General features: G+C 38.3%; 1 protein-coding gene across 3 annotated transcripts in view; it reads left to right on the top strand.

Moving 5' to 3' along the window:
• The first annotated feature begins 905 nt into the window (after positions 1–905).
• KCTD3 (potassium channel tetramerization domain containing 3) overlaps positions 906–13,792 on the top strand; it is a 51,708-nt gene continuing 38,821 nt past the window's right edge. For 2 of the 3 annotated variants that reach the window (XM_045809586.2, XM_045809585.2), the window contains exons 1-6: positions 906–1,396; positions 5,972–6,025; positions 6,282–6,327; positions 8,595–8,668; positions 12,926–12,984; positions 13,252–13,332. In XM_045809586.2, the coding sequence (XP_045665542.1) occupies positions 1,314–1,396; positions 5,972–6,025; positions 6,282–6,327; positions 8,595–8,668; positions 12,926–12,984; positions 13,252–13,332 (397 nt within the window). In that variant the 5' untranslated portion in view covers positions 906–1,313. The remainder of the gene's footprint in view (positions 1,397–5,971; positions 6,026–6,281; positions 6,328–8,594; positions 8,669–12,925; positions 12,985–13,251; positions 13,333–13,792) is intronic. The other variant, XM_045809588.2, reaches the window with a different exon arrangement.

Raw genomic sequence — 13,792 nt, 5'->3', positions numbered from 1 at the left:
TTAGTATCACAGACTAATGAACTCTGAAACATACTGCACTACTTTTGTTAGCTTTTGTTAGCTAACATCAGCTGTTATAGTGTTAAGATTTTATTTTTTAAAAGATTCTATTTTTAAGTAATCTCTATGCCCAAGGTGGGGCTTGAACTCACAACCACCAGATCAAGATTTGCCATGCTCTTCGGACTGAGCCAGCCAGGTAACTCCCTTTGTGTTAAGATTTGAAAAATACACCTAAGGAGTCACTAAGTTTTCAGGTTCCAATACATATACTATTTAGAGCAAACACTTTTTTTTTTTTTTTTGAAGTGTGCATTTGTGTTTCACTAACACAATGCTTACTATATTCCGGAAACGTTGCCCTACACGGGCTACGGGTTGTTTGTTGTAGTCCTTTAGTTTTCTTCCCTGATTAACAAAACAAAAAACAAAACTGCTTGGGGGACCAGCGTTGAGACTGAAGAGAGTAATACAGTAACGAATTTGCTGAAATTCGTAAACGCTGTAAAAAAGTCGTAAAATCCCCCAGTTTTCACAGCACTGGCACTTTCTACGTTTAGGCATCAACTACTAGCTCTCGGAAAATTTCCCTTCACCTCCCAAATCCATGTGGAGAAAGGAGACAATAAAGTTGCTTAAGGGCAGTTTACCCAGACTTGCCCCCAAACTGGGGAATCTGATTCCGGGTGCTAGAAAACCTTAAATGTAAAAGGGAGCAGGCTGGGATCGCTCGAGAAGGAGGAAACATATGGAATCCCGCAAGAGCGGGCCGTGGGCCAGGAGCACATTCCCTTACCTCCCTTCGCGCCAGCCCCGCTGGGTTGGGAAGCTCCTCCCCCGCCCTTCCTTCCTCCTCCTCCACCCCCTCCTCCTCCTCCTCCGTGGCGGCGGCGGGCGAAAGGGTGAGCGCTGCGGTATTTTGTCCCCAGCGGCGACCCCTTCTCCCAGGCAAGCTGCGGCTGCGGCGGCCGCCGTGGCGGTGGCGGTGGCGGCGGCAGCCGAGCGCTAGGAGAGGCCCGGGCCGGCCCTGCGGCCTGGAGGCCGCGAGAGGTGGAGGCCGGGCCGCCCTCCCGCGCTGCGGGAGCGGAGGGGAAGAGGCGGCGGCGAGGGAGCTCGGCCCGGCCGCCGGGAAGGTGGGGGAGGCTCCGCGTACCTCCCGCCCGCCGGCCGCCGCCGCCCCGCTGGCCCTGCCACAGCCGCCGCCGCCTCCGCCTCCGCCGCCGCCGCCGCCGCCGCCGCCTAGGGCTCCGGCCGCGGGCTCGACGGCCCCGGCCGGGGAGGGCGGGCGGCGTGCGCGCCCGGAGCCGCCGGAGATGGCGGGAGGGCACTGCGGCAGCTTCGCCGCGGCGGCAGCCGGCAGCGGCGAGATCGTGCAGCTGAACGTGGGGGGGACCAGGTGAGTCGGCGGAGAAGGGGCTGGAGCCGGCATGCCGCGGGCGGCCTGCAGGGGGGCGACGTAGGCCGGGTGTCGCGGGGACAAGGGCGAAGGTGGGTGCCGAGCCAGGTGGGGAACGCGGGGAGCCCTCCCGGCGGGAAGAATGTCGGCGGATCTCTAGTTGAAGTATCTGCTCCGGGAAGCGAGAAGCAGGAGGGCCTCTGGAATTAGCGCGAGCTGGGCCCATGTGCCCAAGTGGCTGCCTTCCTAGAATGCCAACCTTTGTCCCTCCCCCTTTCTAAACTGTCAGGCTAAGTAAGGAACGTTAAAAAGCCTTCCTCACCCAACTTTACGGTGTATTTGAGGAATTTACTTTGTGGAAGCCTGTCCTTATGGTTTGGCTCTTGCAGATGAACCTGCCTCCTCTTCCTCTTCGGTCAACAAGGTGTCGGTTCGCTTGGGTAAGAAAGAGTGCAGTGTTCTTTTCTCCTCCTGATTAGGGAGTGTTCGTAATCTCTAAGGATTTCGGTGGATGGAGTGCAGTAGATTCGCAGTACGTTGTTTATTTTCAGAGTTTCTGGGTGCATGGCTTTGAACGATCTGTTGAACTTGCCGGGCAATGGATCCAGGAACGGCAGTTTTAACAGTTCTGGAAAGCCTTGGATATTGGCACAATGTGGCACACTCAGAGTAGACAGACTGAAACCTTTTCATCCTCCCTCTGGCTTTCCACTCCCTGTCTGTGTCTTTATTAAGCTTGTTGGGGGGAAAATCATTTATTGTGGATTTGCTATGGCCTATGAGTCACTCTTCTCAGAAATGGGTTTTTGCCAGCTCTGTTGGAAGGAAGGGGTGGCTGAGTTTAAAGCTTGGTAGGAGGTGAACGGCGAAGGGCTCGAGAATATGGAAGGGTTTCAACATCTAAAACTTAACTAATATTTTTTAAAATGCAAAAACAGTAGCAGTGTGAACGGTAGGAATAAAACGTATTGTGTTTTAATCCTAAACATTTAATCATTTTCTAAGTGTGCTAGAGAATTCAACACAAGAAACAGTAATTCTTCATTCTTTCCCTGTTCTTTTCCCTCATCTCCGGAAACAAAACTGTTTAACAGTGTAAGATACTACATTATTGTGTTATATAGATACCGGCCCTTTGGAGAATATTTATGTCTCCTAATGTAAGAAACGGATTTTTTCCCTAAAATCACATGAAAATTTTGCAGGTTTGGTAACTTCCAGGTGCAAAAATGGAATACCCCACAAGAGTTGGCCTAAAGTGTATGTTAGTGCTGAGGAATAGCACTATAGTAATTTAAAATGCCTGCACTCGTTCCTAATTGCTATAGATTGTTGATACCTTTTTTCAGGCATTCTAAAGGACATACACTATTATGATAAAACTTTATTGTTATTTACTGTATATTAAAAGTGGGTGGTTTAATGAGTGAAACCTTGTTATTGACTGTAGAATTCAGTTTACATTTTTAAATCATAAAAGGCAGCCATCTTGGAGCTGGAACACTTTATTTTGTTTCATTGTGTATGGAACTGGATCATAACAGGATCTAAGGTTTTCTAAGCGATGATACTAGCAAAGAATACAAAATAGGTAAATGTATTATTAGATTGAACGATTTAGAAGACATGAAAGTTGTTAGATAGGAATGAGAAATTAAATAAAAACACCATAAACTTTAAATTTGCTAGGATAACATAGTTTATAAAATAAGTAATGACATGGCCTGTAGAAAAATAGAACATCCAACTCCAGGTATTCTGAGAATATTTTCTTGAGTTACTTTCAATCATAGACTCTTGGAGTATTTTAGAGCTAGAAGGGATCCAGAAGGCATCTGTATGTTGTACAAGACATATTAACACAGTCACTTAAATCATTGTAAAGGAAAAAAAAATCCTGATTTCATTGTCATTAAAGTTAAGGAATTGCCACTGGGAGAATGACCTGTGGCATAGAATGGATGTTGGCTCTGAGGTGATAGAATAAAATCAAAAGGAGAGTATACTGTGAACAGAGAAGCATATGCTGCAGGTAAGGTGTGTGTCCTCGTTGCCCCCCCCCCCCCCCCCCCCGTCCCCATCGTCCCCTCCCCAGGAAGGATATGAAATTCCTTCCTTTTATATTTCAAAGGAAATACAAAAATGCACAATGTTTTTTATGATTTATTTAGCACTTTATTGGTGATTGAGGAAGTAGAGAAGATGAGGTTTTAGAATTAACATTATTTACTAAAAAAAAAACTAAAGAGGTGAAAGAAACCTAATAGAACTCAATTTGTGATTAATTCTGTTATGAATGAGTATGATTTGAGGCCTCACGAGAGCGGTCTGGGGCCAGCTAGTGAGGGACTTACAAAGAACTTTGGAATCATGCAGTTATGGGTTCTGGTTCCCAGGCTTTACCTGGGAATGGTTCAGCAACCTAGGGCAAATTATTTTTTAGTGCTTAGTTTTCATAAAATGTAAAGTGACGATAATAGTACCAACCTTATAGGATTGATAAAGGAATTTGAAGTAAAAAATGGGAAATTCAAGGGTTGGTGGGATAGTAACATTGAAGAATAAATAATTTTAATTTCTTTCCAAGTTAATTTAGAAGGAGGCAAATGACAAGAATGTGGATATGCTAATATCTTTAGTGACATTGTTGCTGAGACCAGATTGGACATCGCCCCCCCCCCCTTTTTTTTGGACTTGCAGTTTTATTTACTTGTTTTAATTATTTTAATTCAATTAATTAACATATAATGTATTACTGGTTTCAGAGGCACAGGTCTGTGATTGATCAATCTTACATAATACCCAGTGCTCATTACCTCACATACTCTCCTTAATGTCCATCACCCAGTTACCATTCCTCTACCTCCCTCCCCTCCAGCAACCCTCAGTTTGTTTCCTATGAAGAGGCTCTTAAGGTTTTTCTCCCTCTGGTTTCCTCTTGTTTTATTTTTTCCTCCCTTCCCTGATGATCCTCTGTTTTGTTTCTTAAATTCCACATCTGAGTGAGATCAAATGATAATTCTTTCTCTGATTGACTTATTTCACTTAGCATAATACCCTCTAGTTCCATCCGCATCAGTGTAAATGGCAAGATTTCATTTTTTGATGGCTGAATAATATTCCATTGTATATATAGGCCACCTCTTCTTTATGGCATCTTCTTGGCACACTGTGGGTATGAGATAAAAAACATTAGAAAACGCTTTCATATATAGTGCAGAAAATTATGCTTGTCATATGTAATTTTAAATGTTTTCTTCCTCTTGTTTGAAAAAAAGAAAAAAATGGGTGGGGGTGAGGCTCCAATCCCTTTGCCCAGAGATTTCAAATTATTAAACCTACCCCAAACTGCTGATTTTAATTGAAATTGCTAATACAACTTTAAGCTGACCTGTGTAATTTTCTAAGTAACACAAAATTTGAGTTATTTGGCAAACAATTTGCTGAATAATCAGTAAACATGAAAGATCATAAATTATAGTGACCTTATTTGGAATTAATTTGATAGCCTCCAGAACACAGTGGTTTTTTTGTTTTTTTTATTTCTTTTTTTTGGGCAGTGGATCCTGTAGCCTTCAGTTTGCCATTTACTGGACTTGGCTTTTATTTATTTGGCCAAGTCAGTTTCCTTTGACTGTTGTAATCTGTTCCTCAGTTTTTGTTAAGATTCTGGTAAGATATATACTTGGGAAAATTTGCCATGGTTTCTTGAATTAACTACTTGGATACTTTCTTAATCTGATTAATGGGCACAGGGACTGCTTTAAAGCAGTCATATAATGCTAAATAATGAATGTGGAGAAAACCAGAGGCTTCTTAGGCTCTTTTCTGTGTGAGGACACATGGCGGTGGCAAGAGAGTAAAAAAATGCATAGGTAGTCTGTTACAGTAGGCTGGGATAAAGTTGTCTCCAGAATTGATGCTAGTAAGACAGTTTGGACTTGATCAAATGACAGTTAACCTCAGAACCATGAGATACTTGTGGAGCGGTTTTTGAATGAATGAATGTAACAGAAGCTCAGAAAGATAATATAGGATAGAATATTTGGAAAAGCCATTAAGGAGAAGGTAAAACCTGAGTGGTATCAAGAAAATGGTTGGAATTTGGATTATTGGACATGAGGAGGTCGCTCAAGTGGAGATAAAGATATTGAAATGGTAGTAAGCACAAATTGTCCAGGGTATTGAAGTGTTGTCTTATTAGATGAGAAAACATTCGTGTTGGAGAGGTGAAACAGGACCCAAAGGCAATTTTGAATGTTATGTTGAGAAGTTTGGATTTGTTGTGATGGGCTTATTGTCGATTCTTCAGCAGATGGGCATGCTGGAAAGTAGTGTTTTAAGAAGCACTATATATCAGTGAGTTAATTATTTGATTTTGTTGAGAGCTCTTTGAATAATCTTAACTCTGAATTGAAAGTGGCAAAATTTTAAATTAGTAAATATACATAATTGATGTAGCTCTAGCTGTGCAACAACTTGTAAATTATTAGCCGGCATATGAAGGCAGGTTAATGAACATTGAAATTTCAAATCATGTCCTCTTTTATAATACCAGATAATTTTTAATTGCAGATTTAGTACCTCAAGACAAACTCTTATGTGGATTCCAGATTCTTTTTTTTCCAGGTATTTCATATAATTTTTTAATACCATCTTTTAAAAACTTGATCATTAAAAGAATAATTTCCTTTTTCCAGTTAATGTTTTTATTTCTTGGATAAAAAAATGTTAACTCTTAAAATAGAATTAAAAAATTTTTATTTTACTTTGGAGATAGGATGATTCATTTGTATTGGTCTTTGATGTTTGATAAAGAATTAGTGCATTTTATTCATACTCAGATTTTAAGAACTAACTCTGGTTTATTGTTCATATCTTCTAGTTTGCTGAGTGGAAGAATTTCAACACTTCGAGATGAAACTGGTGCTGTGAGTATAATATGTTGATACATGTTTCTAAATTGAATCAACTAATGCTTATAACCATTATTTTATAGTGACTCTAAGAAAACAGACAGGAAAGCTAATCTTTTAATAACCACTAATGAAAGTGACATATATGTACTTAAAAAGTGTTTTATTTTTTCTTGTATATAGTTTTTCTATAGTTAATAGAAGGGAACTCTAAGTGGAATACTGAATATAGCAATTTAAGTATTTATGATTAGAGGGTTTCAAGGATATGAGCTTACATTGTCAGGAGAGGAAATAGTTTTAATCAGTAATTAAAACTTTAACAATAAATAAATGAATATAAATACTAAAACATTTTGATATTGAGTTAGAATGGTAAGGTATTTAAATTAGTAAAGTCCTACAATTTCTTTATGTTGGAGAATAACCTTAAGAACTTGTGTAGCAATGGCAAAATGAGGAAAGAAGAGAACTACTAGGTTTTATTACAAAAATACTGCTTTGTATGTTTAAAAAGCAGTTATGATGTATGCAATATTGTATGTAAAGTAAATGGATAGTACTTACAAAACCAAAAAAAAAAGAAGCTTTCTGTTTGAGGCAACAAACTGGTCAAAGGTATTTATTTGCAGTGATGGAATGTGCAGATGAAATAAGACAGCAAAAGCAGGTGTGTCCATATGAGATTATAAAAAAGACATTATTAATAAGATTCTCCACTGGTCTCTGGTGTTTCTCCAACTTCTCATTGTTTCTAATGAAAACAAAAGCAAGAATTTATGAAGCTAGAACAACCTCATTCATTGTATAAACATAATAAGAGTATAAAGAGCTTTACTGTAAGCGATCCATCCCCTGTCTAGTTGACTAACCTAAGCTTTAAAGGGTGCTCAGTTTTATGGTCCAAACTTTTATAATTGATTCAAAATAGGGTTGGTATACATTCCTATAGAAAGTTATATATTTCATATTTTCTGAAGCATTTTATTTTCTCAGTATATATTCTGTGGTTTTTTTTTTTTTTTTTTTTAAAGATTTTATTTATTCATTCGACAGAGATAGAGACAGCCAGCGAGAGAGGGAACACAAGCAGGGGGAGTGGGAGAGGAAGAAGCAGGCTCATAGCAGAAGAGCCTGATGTGGGGCTCGATCCCATAACGCCGGGATCACGCCCTGAGCCGAAGGCAGACGCTTAACCGCTGTGCCACCCAGGCGCCCCATATTCTGTGGTTTTAAGAAATGTTTTTTTCATCATCCCCCATCCCTAGCTTTTGAGGAAATTGAGATAATAGGATGTGAAGGTGTTGTGTGAATAGTATTCTTTTCCAGGCTTTTTCTTTTTCTTTCTTTCTTTTCTTTTTTTTTTTTAAGATTTTATTTGAGAGAGAGGGAAAGCGAGCTGGAGTGGGGGTGGGGTGGGGGGGAAGAAGGAAGAAGCAGGACTCCCTGCTGAGGAGGGAGTCCCACTTGGGGCTCAATCCCGGGACCCTGAGATCATGACCTCTGAGCCAAAAGCAGATGCGTAACTGACTGAGCCGCCCAGTTGCCCCTTTTTTCCAGTTTTGACAGCAGTGTGCAGTTTTACTTTTTTTTTTTTTTTTTAAAGATTTTATTTATTTGACAGAGAGTGAGACAGCGAGAGAGGGAACACAAGCAGGGGGAGTGGGAGAGGGAGAAGCAGGCTTCCCGCTGAGCAGGGAGCCAGATGTGGGGCTCAATCCAAGGACCCTGGGATCACGCACTGAGCAGAAAGCAGACGCTTAACGACTGAGCCACCCAGACACCCCAATGTGCAGTTTTACCTTTGATTACCCCTGTGCGTATTATAAAAGTACATTATTGTTTTAATGATTCACATACGAATCACAAATTATGTAAGTCACAATCACTGTCACCAATAATTAATGATAATGTAAGAAGGTATTATTTATGTATCATGTTCTTGAAGTATTTACTGAATTTCTAGCATATTTCAGATAAAAATTTTCCCTCAGGTGTCACTTTTACCAAAGATATCAATAAATAGATGCCATTTTTCCTTCAAATTAAAATATTATCAATATAATAATAGGTTTTTGTGGTGGGTAGACTGTACTACATTAAATGCTCACAGTTAAAGCTGCATTCCAGTTTTAGAAACTTCAAATTTAAGAGTGGAATCAAGTAAATATAGTATTTGAATAATTCAGTGTTCGTTCCCTAAGTTTGTGTTACACATATTAATGTTAGTTTATAATTTGAAAATAAAACAATTCTTAAATGAAACAATTCCTCATTTACAGATATTTATTGATCGAGATCCAGCAGCATTTGCACCCATTTTAAATTTTCTTCGGACAAAAGAACTAGATTTACGGTAAGAAATGCATCCTTTTAAAGTAAATTCTAATTGATAGGTATGTATTTTTGGTATATTTTGTGGAGAGAAGGGTGTCCCCCCCCCCAAATTATTTTTGCTTGAAAGTTTCCTCCAAATTAAACTCACAGATAGAGGCCACCATCCTATCCTCTCTCTTCCTCTAGACTACTCCCATCAGCTTCCTAACCAGTTTCCTGCCTTCTGCATTCCTCTGATTGGTTTTCCACAGTGTAGCCAACATTACCTTCTAAAAATATAAATCTAATCTGGGTTGCTACTCTGCTTAAAAGTCTTATTGAATATGTTCTCGGATTAATGGCTAGGGATTTTGGACTTTATTGTTTCTTAAGGTGCTATGATCTTGCCCCTGCTTAATTCTCTTGCTTTGACAGTTTCACCACTTTCTGGTCTTGGCTTAATCCTGACTTCTTCAGTGATCTCTGTTGTGTCTATCTAATATAGGTCTTCATAGTTTCCTATCCTGCTACTACCACAGCATTCCTTACACATATTCCTTTTTCAGTAGTCTCTCTCCTGTTCGACTTTAAATTCCAACAGGGTGAGCACTGTACTATATATTCTGAGGATCTAACATGGGTTTTTGTAGATAAACAAATGACCACTTAAACTACTACTTTAACTTTGCCATAGTCTGGAATTCCAACCAAGAACTTACAATTAATTTGTATTTTATTATTCTTTTATTCTGTATATTCCCAGTGAACTAACTAACTTTCTTTCTTTCTTTCTTTCTTTCTTTCTTTCTTTCTTTCTTTCTTTCTTTCTCCCTCCCTCCCTCCCTCCCTCCCTCCCTCCCTCCCTCCCTCTCTCTCTCTCTCTCTCTCTTTCTTTCTTTCTTTCTTTTTAAAGATTTTATTTATTTATTTTAGAGAGAGAGAGTGAGAGAGAGAATGATCAGGGAGAGCAGCAGTGGGAGAGGGAGAAGCCGACTCCCCACTGAGTAGTGAGCCCCATGCAGGGCTTGATCCCGGGATGCAGGGATGCTGGGATCATGACCTGAGCCGAAGGCAAAACCTTAACAATTGAGCTACCCAGGCTCCCCTCCCGGTGAACTTTCACTGAGGATCTCTTTATACTTTTTTAGATACAGCTTTTAAAATTCTAATTGTTTAGGGGCGACTGGCTGGCTCAGTTGGTAGAGCATGTGACTCTTGATCTCAGGGTTGTGAGTTCAAGCCCCACATTGGGTGTGGAGATTACTTAAAAATAAAATCTTTTAAAAAAAATTAAAAAAAATTCAAGTTGTTTATTTGACCTGCTTCTTTATAATACTATATAATTTTTGGCTTATATTCGCTGGAATATGAGTTCCTTAAAGGTGACAACAATTTTTTGGTTTAGTTTGTTTCCTGGGATTTTTCCAGTATTAAAAGAGTGCATATAGTAGCTTTTCAACAGATACTTATTGAATGAATAAAAGAGTTCGTTGGAGCCTTTTGTTTTCTGGTCTAGATGGAGGTGGCAAATAAGTTACTAACAACTTACTTCTTGAGTAAAGTTATTTTGACCCCTAGCATTTGATTAAAGAAGCCTAAATTTACTTCTAGTCAGTGTCCTTGTTGATTTATCCACAGTTAGGTAACTCAGGAAAGGCAGAATTAGTTGGAATTAAATATCTGTATTTATTGAGTGTTCTACTTGTAAATTGCTGCTTATTTCATTTAAAGAGGCCTAGCAAATTAAGATTTTCTGAGTAGTACCTTTCGAAAGAAGATGGGAAGGATTTTAAAAATACTGTGTTCTAATTCTCTACCTTCCATAAAATTCTTGTGTTGCCCTTATCACACTGTTAAAATTACCGTATTTGTTTTCTTGTCCTCCTTGGGAGATTGGAGTTCCTCAAGAACTGTTGTATTCTGCGCCACCTTGTAATTAGCCAGTACTACTGTGAACATAAGTGGTTTTGAAATAGAATAAGAAAGGTTTAACTATTTTTGCATTAAACCAGTCACAACCAATTTGACAAATAAAAGCAATTTAACATTAAAGTTGCATATGTTTATTAAATACGGGTATTTTTTTTTTCTTTAAAGACTTTCTTTTAGAGCAGTTTTTGGTTTACAACAAAATTGAGAGTAAAATACGGAGATCTCCCCATATACCTCCTGCTCCTGCTCCTACACATGCATAGCCTCCCCCCATTATCAGCGTCACTCACCAGAATGGTACATTTTTTTTTCTTTTACTAAGGATGAACCTACAGTGACACATCATAACCACACAAAACTCATAGTTTATATTATAGTTAACTCAAGGTGTTGTGCATTCTGTGGGTTTAGACAAGTGTATGATGATCCATGTCCATCATTTTAATATCATGCAGTCTTTTCACTACTCTAAAAATCTTTTGTGCTCTGCTTGTTGATCCCCACTCCGTGCAACTGCTGATCTTTTTATTATCTCCATAATTTTGCCTTTTCCAGAATGTCATATGCTGAGAATAATACAGTGTGTTGACTTCTCACATTGTCTTTTCTTTCACCAATACCACACTGTTTTGATTACTATAGCTTTATGGTAAATCTTATAGTTGGGTACTGGCAGTCCTCCAGCTTTATTCTCCTGTTTGGTCTTTTGACTCTGCATATAAACTTTAGAATCAGTTTGTTATTATCCATAAAATAACTTGCTAGAGTTTTGATGAGGATTTCATTGAATTTTAGATGAAGTTGGGAGGAACTGACATCTTAATACTGAGTCTTCCAATCCATGAACATGGAATACCTTTCCATTTATTTAGTTCTTTGATTTTTGTTCATTAGAGTTATGTAGTTTGCTTTATGTAGATCTTACATATTTTTTGTTAGATTTATACCTATTTATTTATTTGGTGCTAACATAAATGGTATTGTGTTCTTAATTTTTAAATTCCATTGTTCATTATTGGTATATAGCAATTGACTTTTTTATACTAATCTTGTATCCTGCAACCTTGCTATAATCATTTATTAGTTCCAGGAGATTTTTGTATATTTTGGGGGGGATTTTCTACATAGATAATCATGTCTTCTGTGAATAATCGTTGTATGTCTTCATTCCAGTCTGTGTACCTTTATTTCACTTTCTTGCCTTATGGCATTGTTGAGAATTTTTGCATCAGTGTTCATGAGAGATACTAGTCTGTAGTTTTCTTGTAATGTCTTTGGTTTTGGTATTAGGGTAATGCCTCATAAAACGAGTTAGAAAGTATTCCCTTGTTTCTTTCTTCTGAAAAAGATTATAGAGAATTGGTATGATTTTGTCCTTAAATATTTGGTAGAATTCACAGGTGAATCCTTCTGGATGTGTTGCTTTCTGTTTTGGAAGATTATTAATTATTGATTCAGTCCCTTTAGTAGATATAGGCCTACTCAGATTGTCTCTTTTCTTGGCGTGAGTTTTGGCAGATTGTGTCTTTCAAGGAATTGGTCCAGGTCCATGTCATCTAGGTTATTAAATTTGTGGGAATAGAGTTGTTCATAGTATTCCTTTATTGTCCTTTTAATTCCATGAGATCTGTAGTGATTCTGCCCAGGCAATATTTTTTAAGTAAGGGCAAATTACAACTAAAACCTAAAATGAATTATTAGTATTGTAAACTCTTAATCTTCTGTTCTTTTTACTGTTTGTTTTCGTATTACTTAATGTACTATAACATCTTCTGGTTAGCCTAGGCCTTTCTAAAGCTAGTTTTTTTTCCCCCTCCTTTTACTTTATATTTTGCTTTTATTTTTGTTCTAATGAGAAGAGAACCATTTATCTGAATTTCTTTGTTCAACAAATATTTATTACTAATTATTATATACAAACGCTGTGTGAGGGATACAAAATTAGAAGTAGATCATGCTTGTAGGGAGTTTCACAGTGTAATTGGGGAGCTTAAAATACATTTAGAAATGATTATTATGAAAACAGAAAAGCAGTTAATGCCATACAAGAATGATTTCTACTCTTGTTTACCTTATTAGGTACTTCTTGATAATTTACTTATACTAGCCCTTTGAAGCCCTCATCTCTCAGTCACCCAATTCATCTACAGAGGAATGGTGTTTAAGTAAGGAAATATTTTTGTTGGCATGCAGTTTTTTTATTTAGACCTCTTAAAATGACTAAAGATCTTAGGAGAAAAGTAAGTTTTAAAGCCTTATGACTTTGTTCACATTAAGAACCTAGTACTTTTTCCTTCTGCTTCAGATGATCATCCAAGTTGCCGCTGCTGGAGGATATATATCATTTATTTGGTTTTTTTTGTAGGGGAGTGAGTATTAATGTTCTCAGGCATGAAGCAGAATTTTATGGAATCACTCCATTAGGTATGTGTCGTCCTGATATTTTGTATTTATGACTTGACCTTTTGTGTAGCAAACTTGCCTAATGAAATATATTTTATACCAGGTCCTATTTTGTTGATGAGCTAGTTCAGTGTGCTTACTTTTTGTGGTTTTTCACAGTAAATAGATGTTGTCCACTGATTTAACTTAAACATTTCCCTTATCCTCTTTAACTAGAGAAAATAAAAATGGAGTACTGTTTTTCTGTTTGCATGTACTCTTGACAAGTTTGCTTTGAAATGTTTTTAGTAAGAAGGCTTCTCTTATGTGAAGAATTGGAGCGCTCATCTTGTGGCAGTGTCCTTTTTCATGGTTACTTGCCTCCACCAGGTACTTCTACTTTATTTAGTCTTTAAAAAAATTTTTTTAAAGATTTTATTTATTTATTCGACAGAGATAGAGACAGCCGGCGAGAGAGGGAACACAAGCAGGGGGAGTGGGAGAGAAAGAAGCAGGCTCATAGCGGAAGAGCCTGATGTGGGGCTTGATCCCATAACGCCGGGATCACGCCCTGAGCCGAAGGCAGACGCCTAACTGCTGTGCCACCCAGGCGCCCCTAAAAAAATGTTTTTTTAATCAGTAAACAAGTACAAACATATATATAGGAAAATCTCTTTTGATTATCGAGTTTCTCTCGTATAAATATACTGGAAATGTTGCGAACTTTAATTTAAACAGGAGTAATACTGTATGTTAGAGCAGGGATGTGCCAGACTTTTTCTTTTCTGTAAAAGGCCAGACAGGCTTGTGAGCTACAAGATCTGTGGGGCAACCACTCAATTCTGCCATA

The sequence above is a fragment of the Ursus americanus genome, chromosome 2, assembly GCF_024610735.1.
Source record: "Ursus americanus isolate L20-20 chromosome 2, mUrsAme1.1.p, whole genome shotgun sequence".
Classification (NCBI taxonomy): Eukaryota; Metazoa; Chordata; class Mammalia; order Carnivora; family Ursidae; genus Ursus; species Ursus americanus.
Note: the sequence above shows the minus strand (reverse complement) of the source record. Positions and strands in the feature narration are given on the sequence as shown.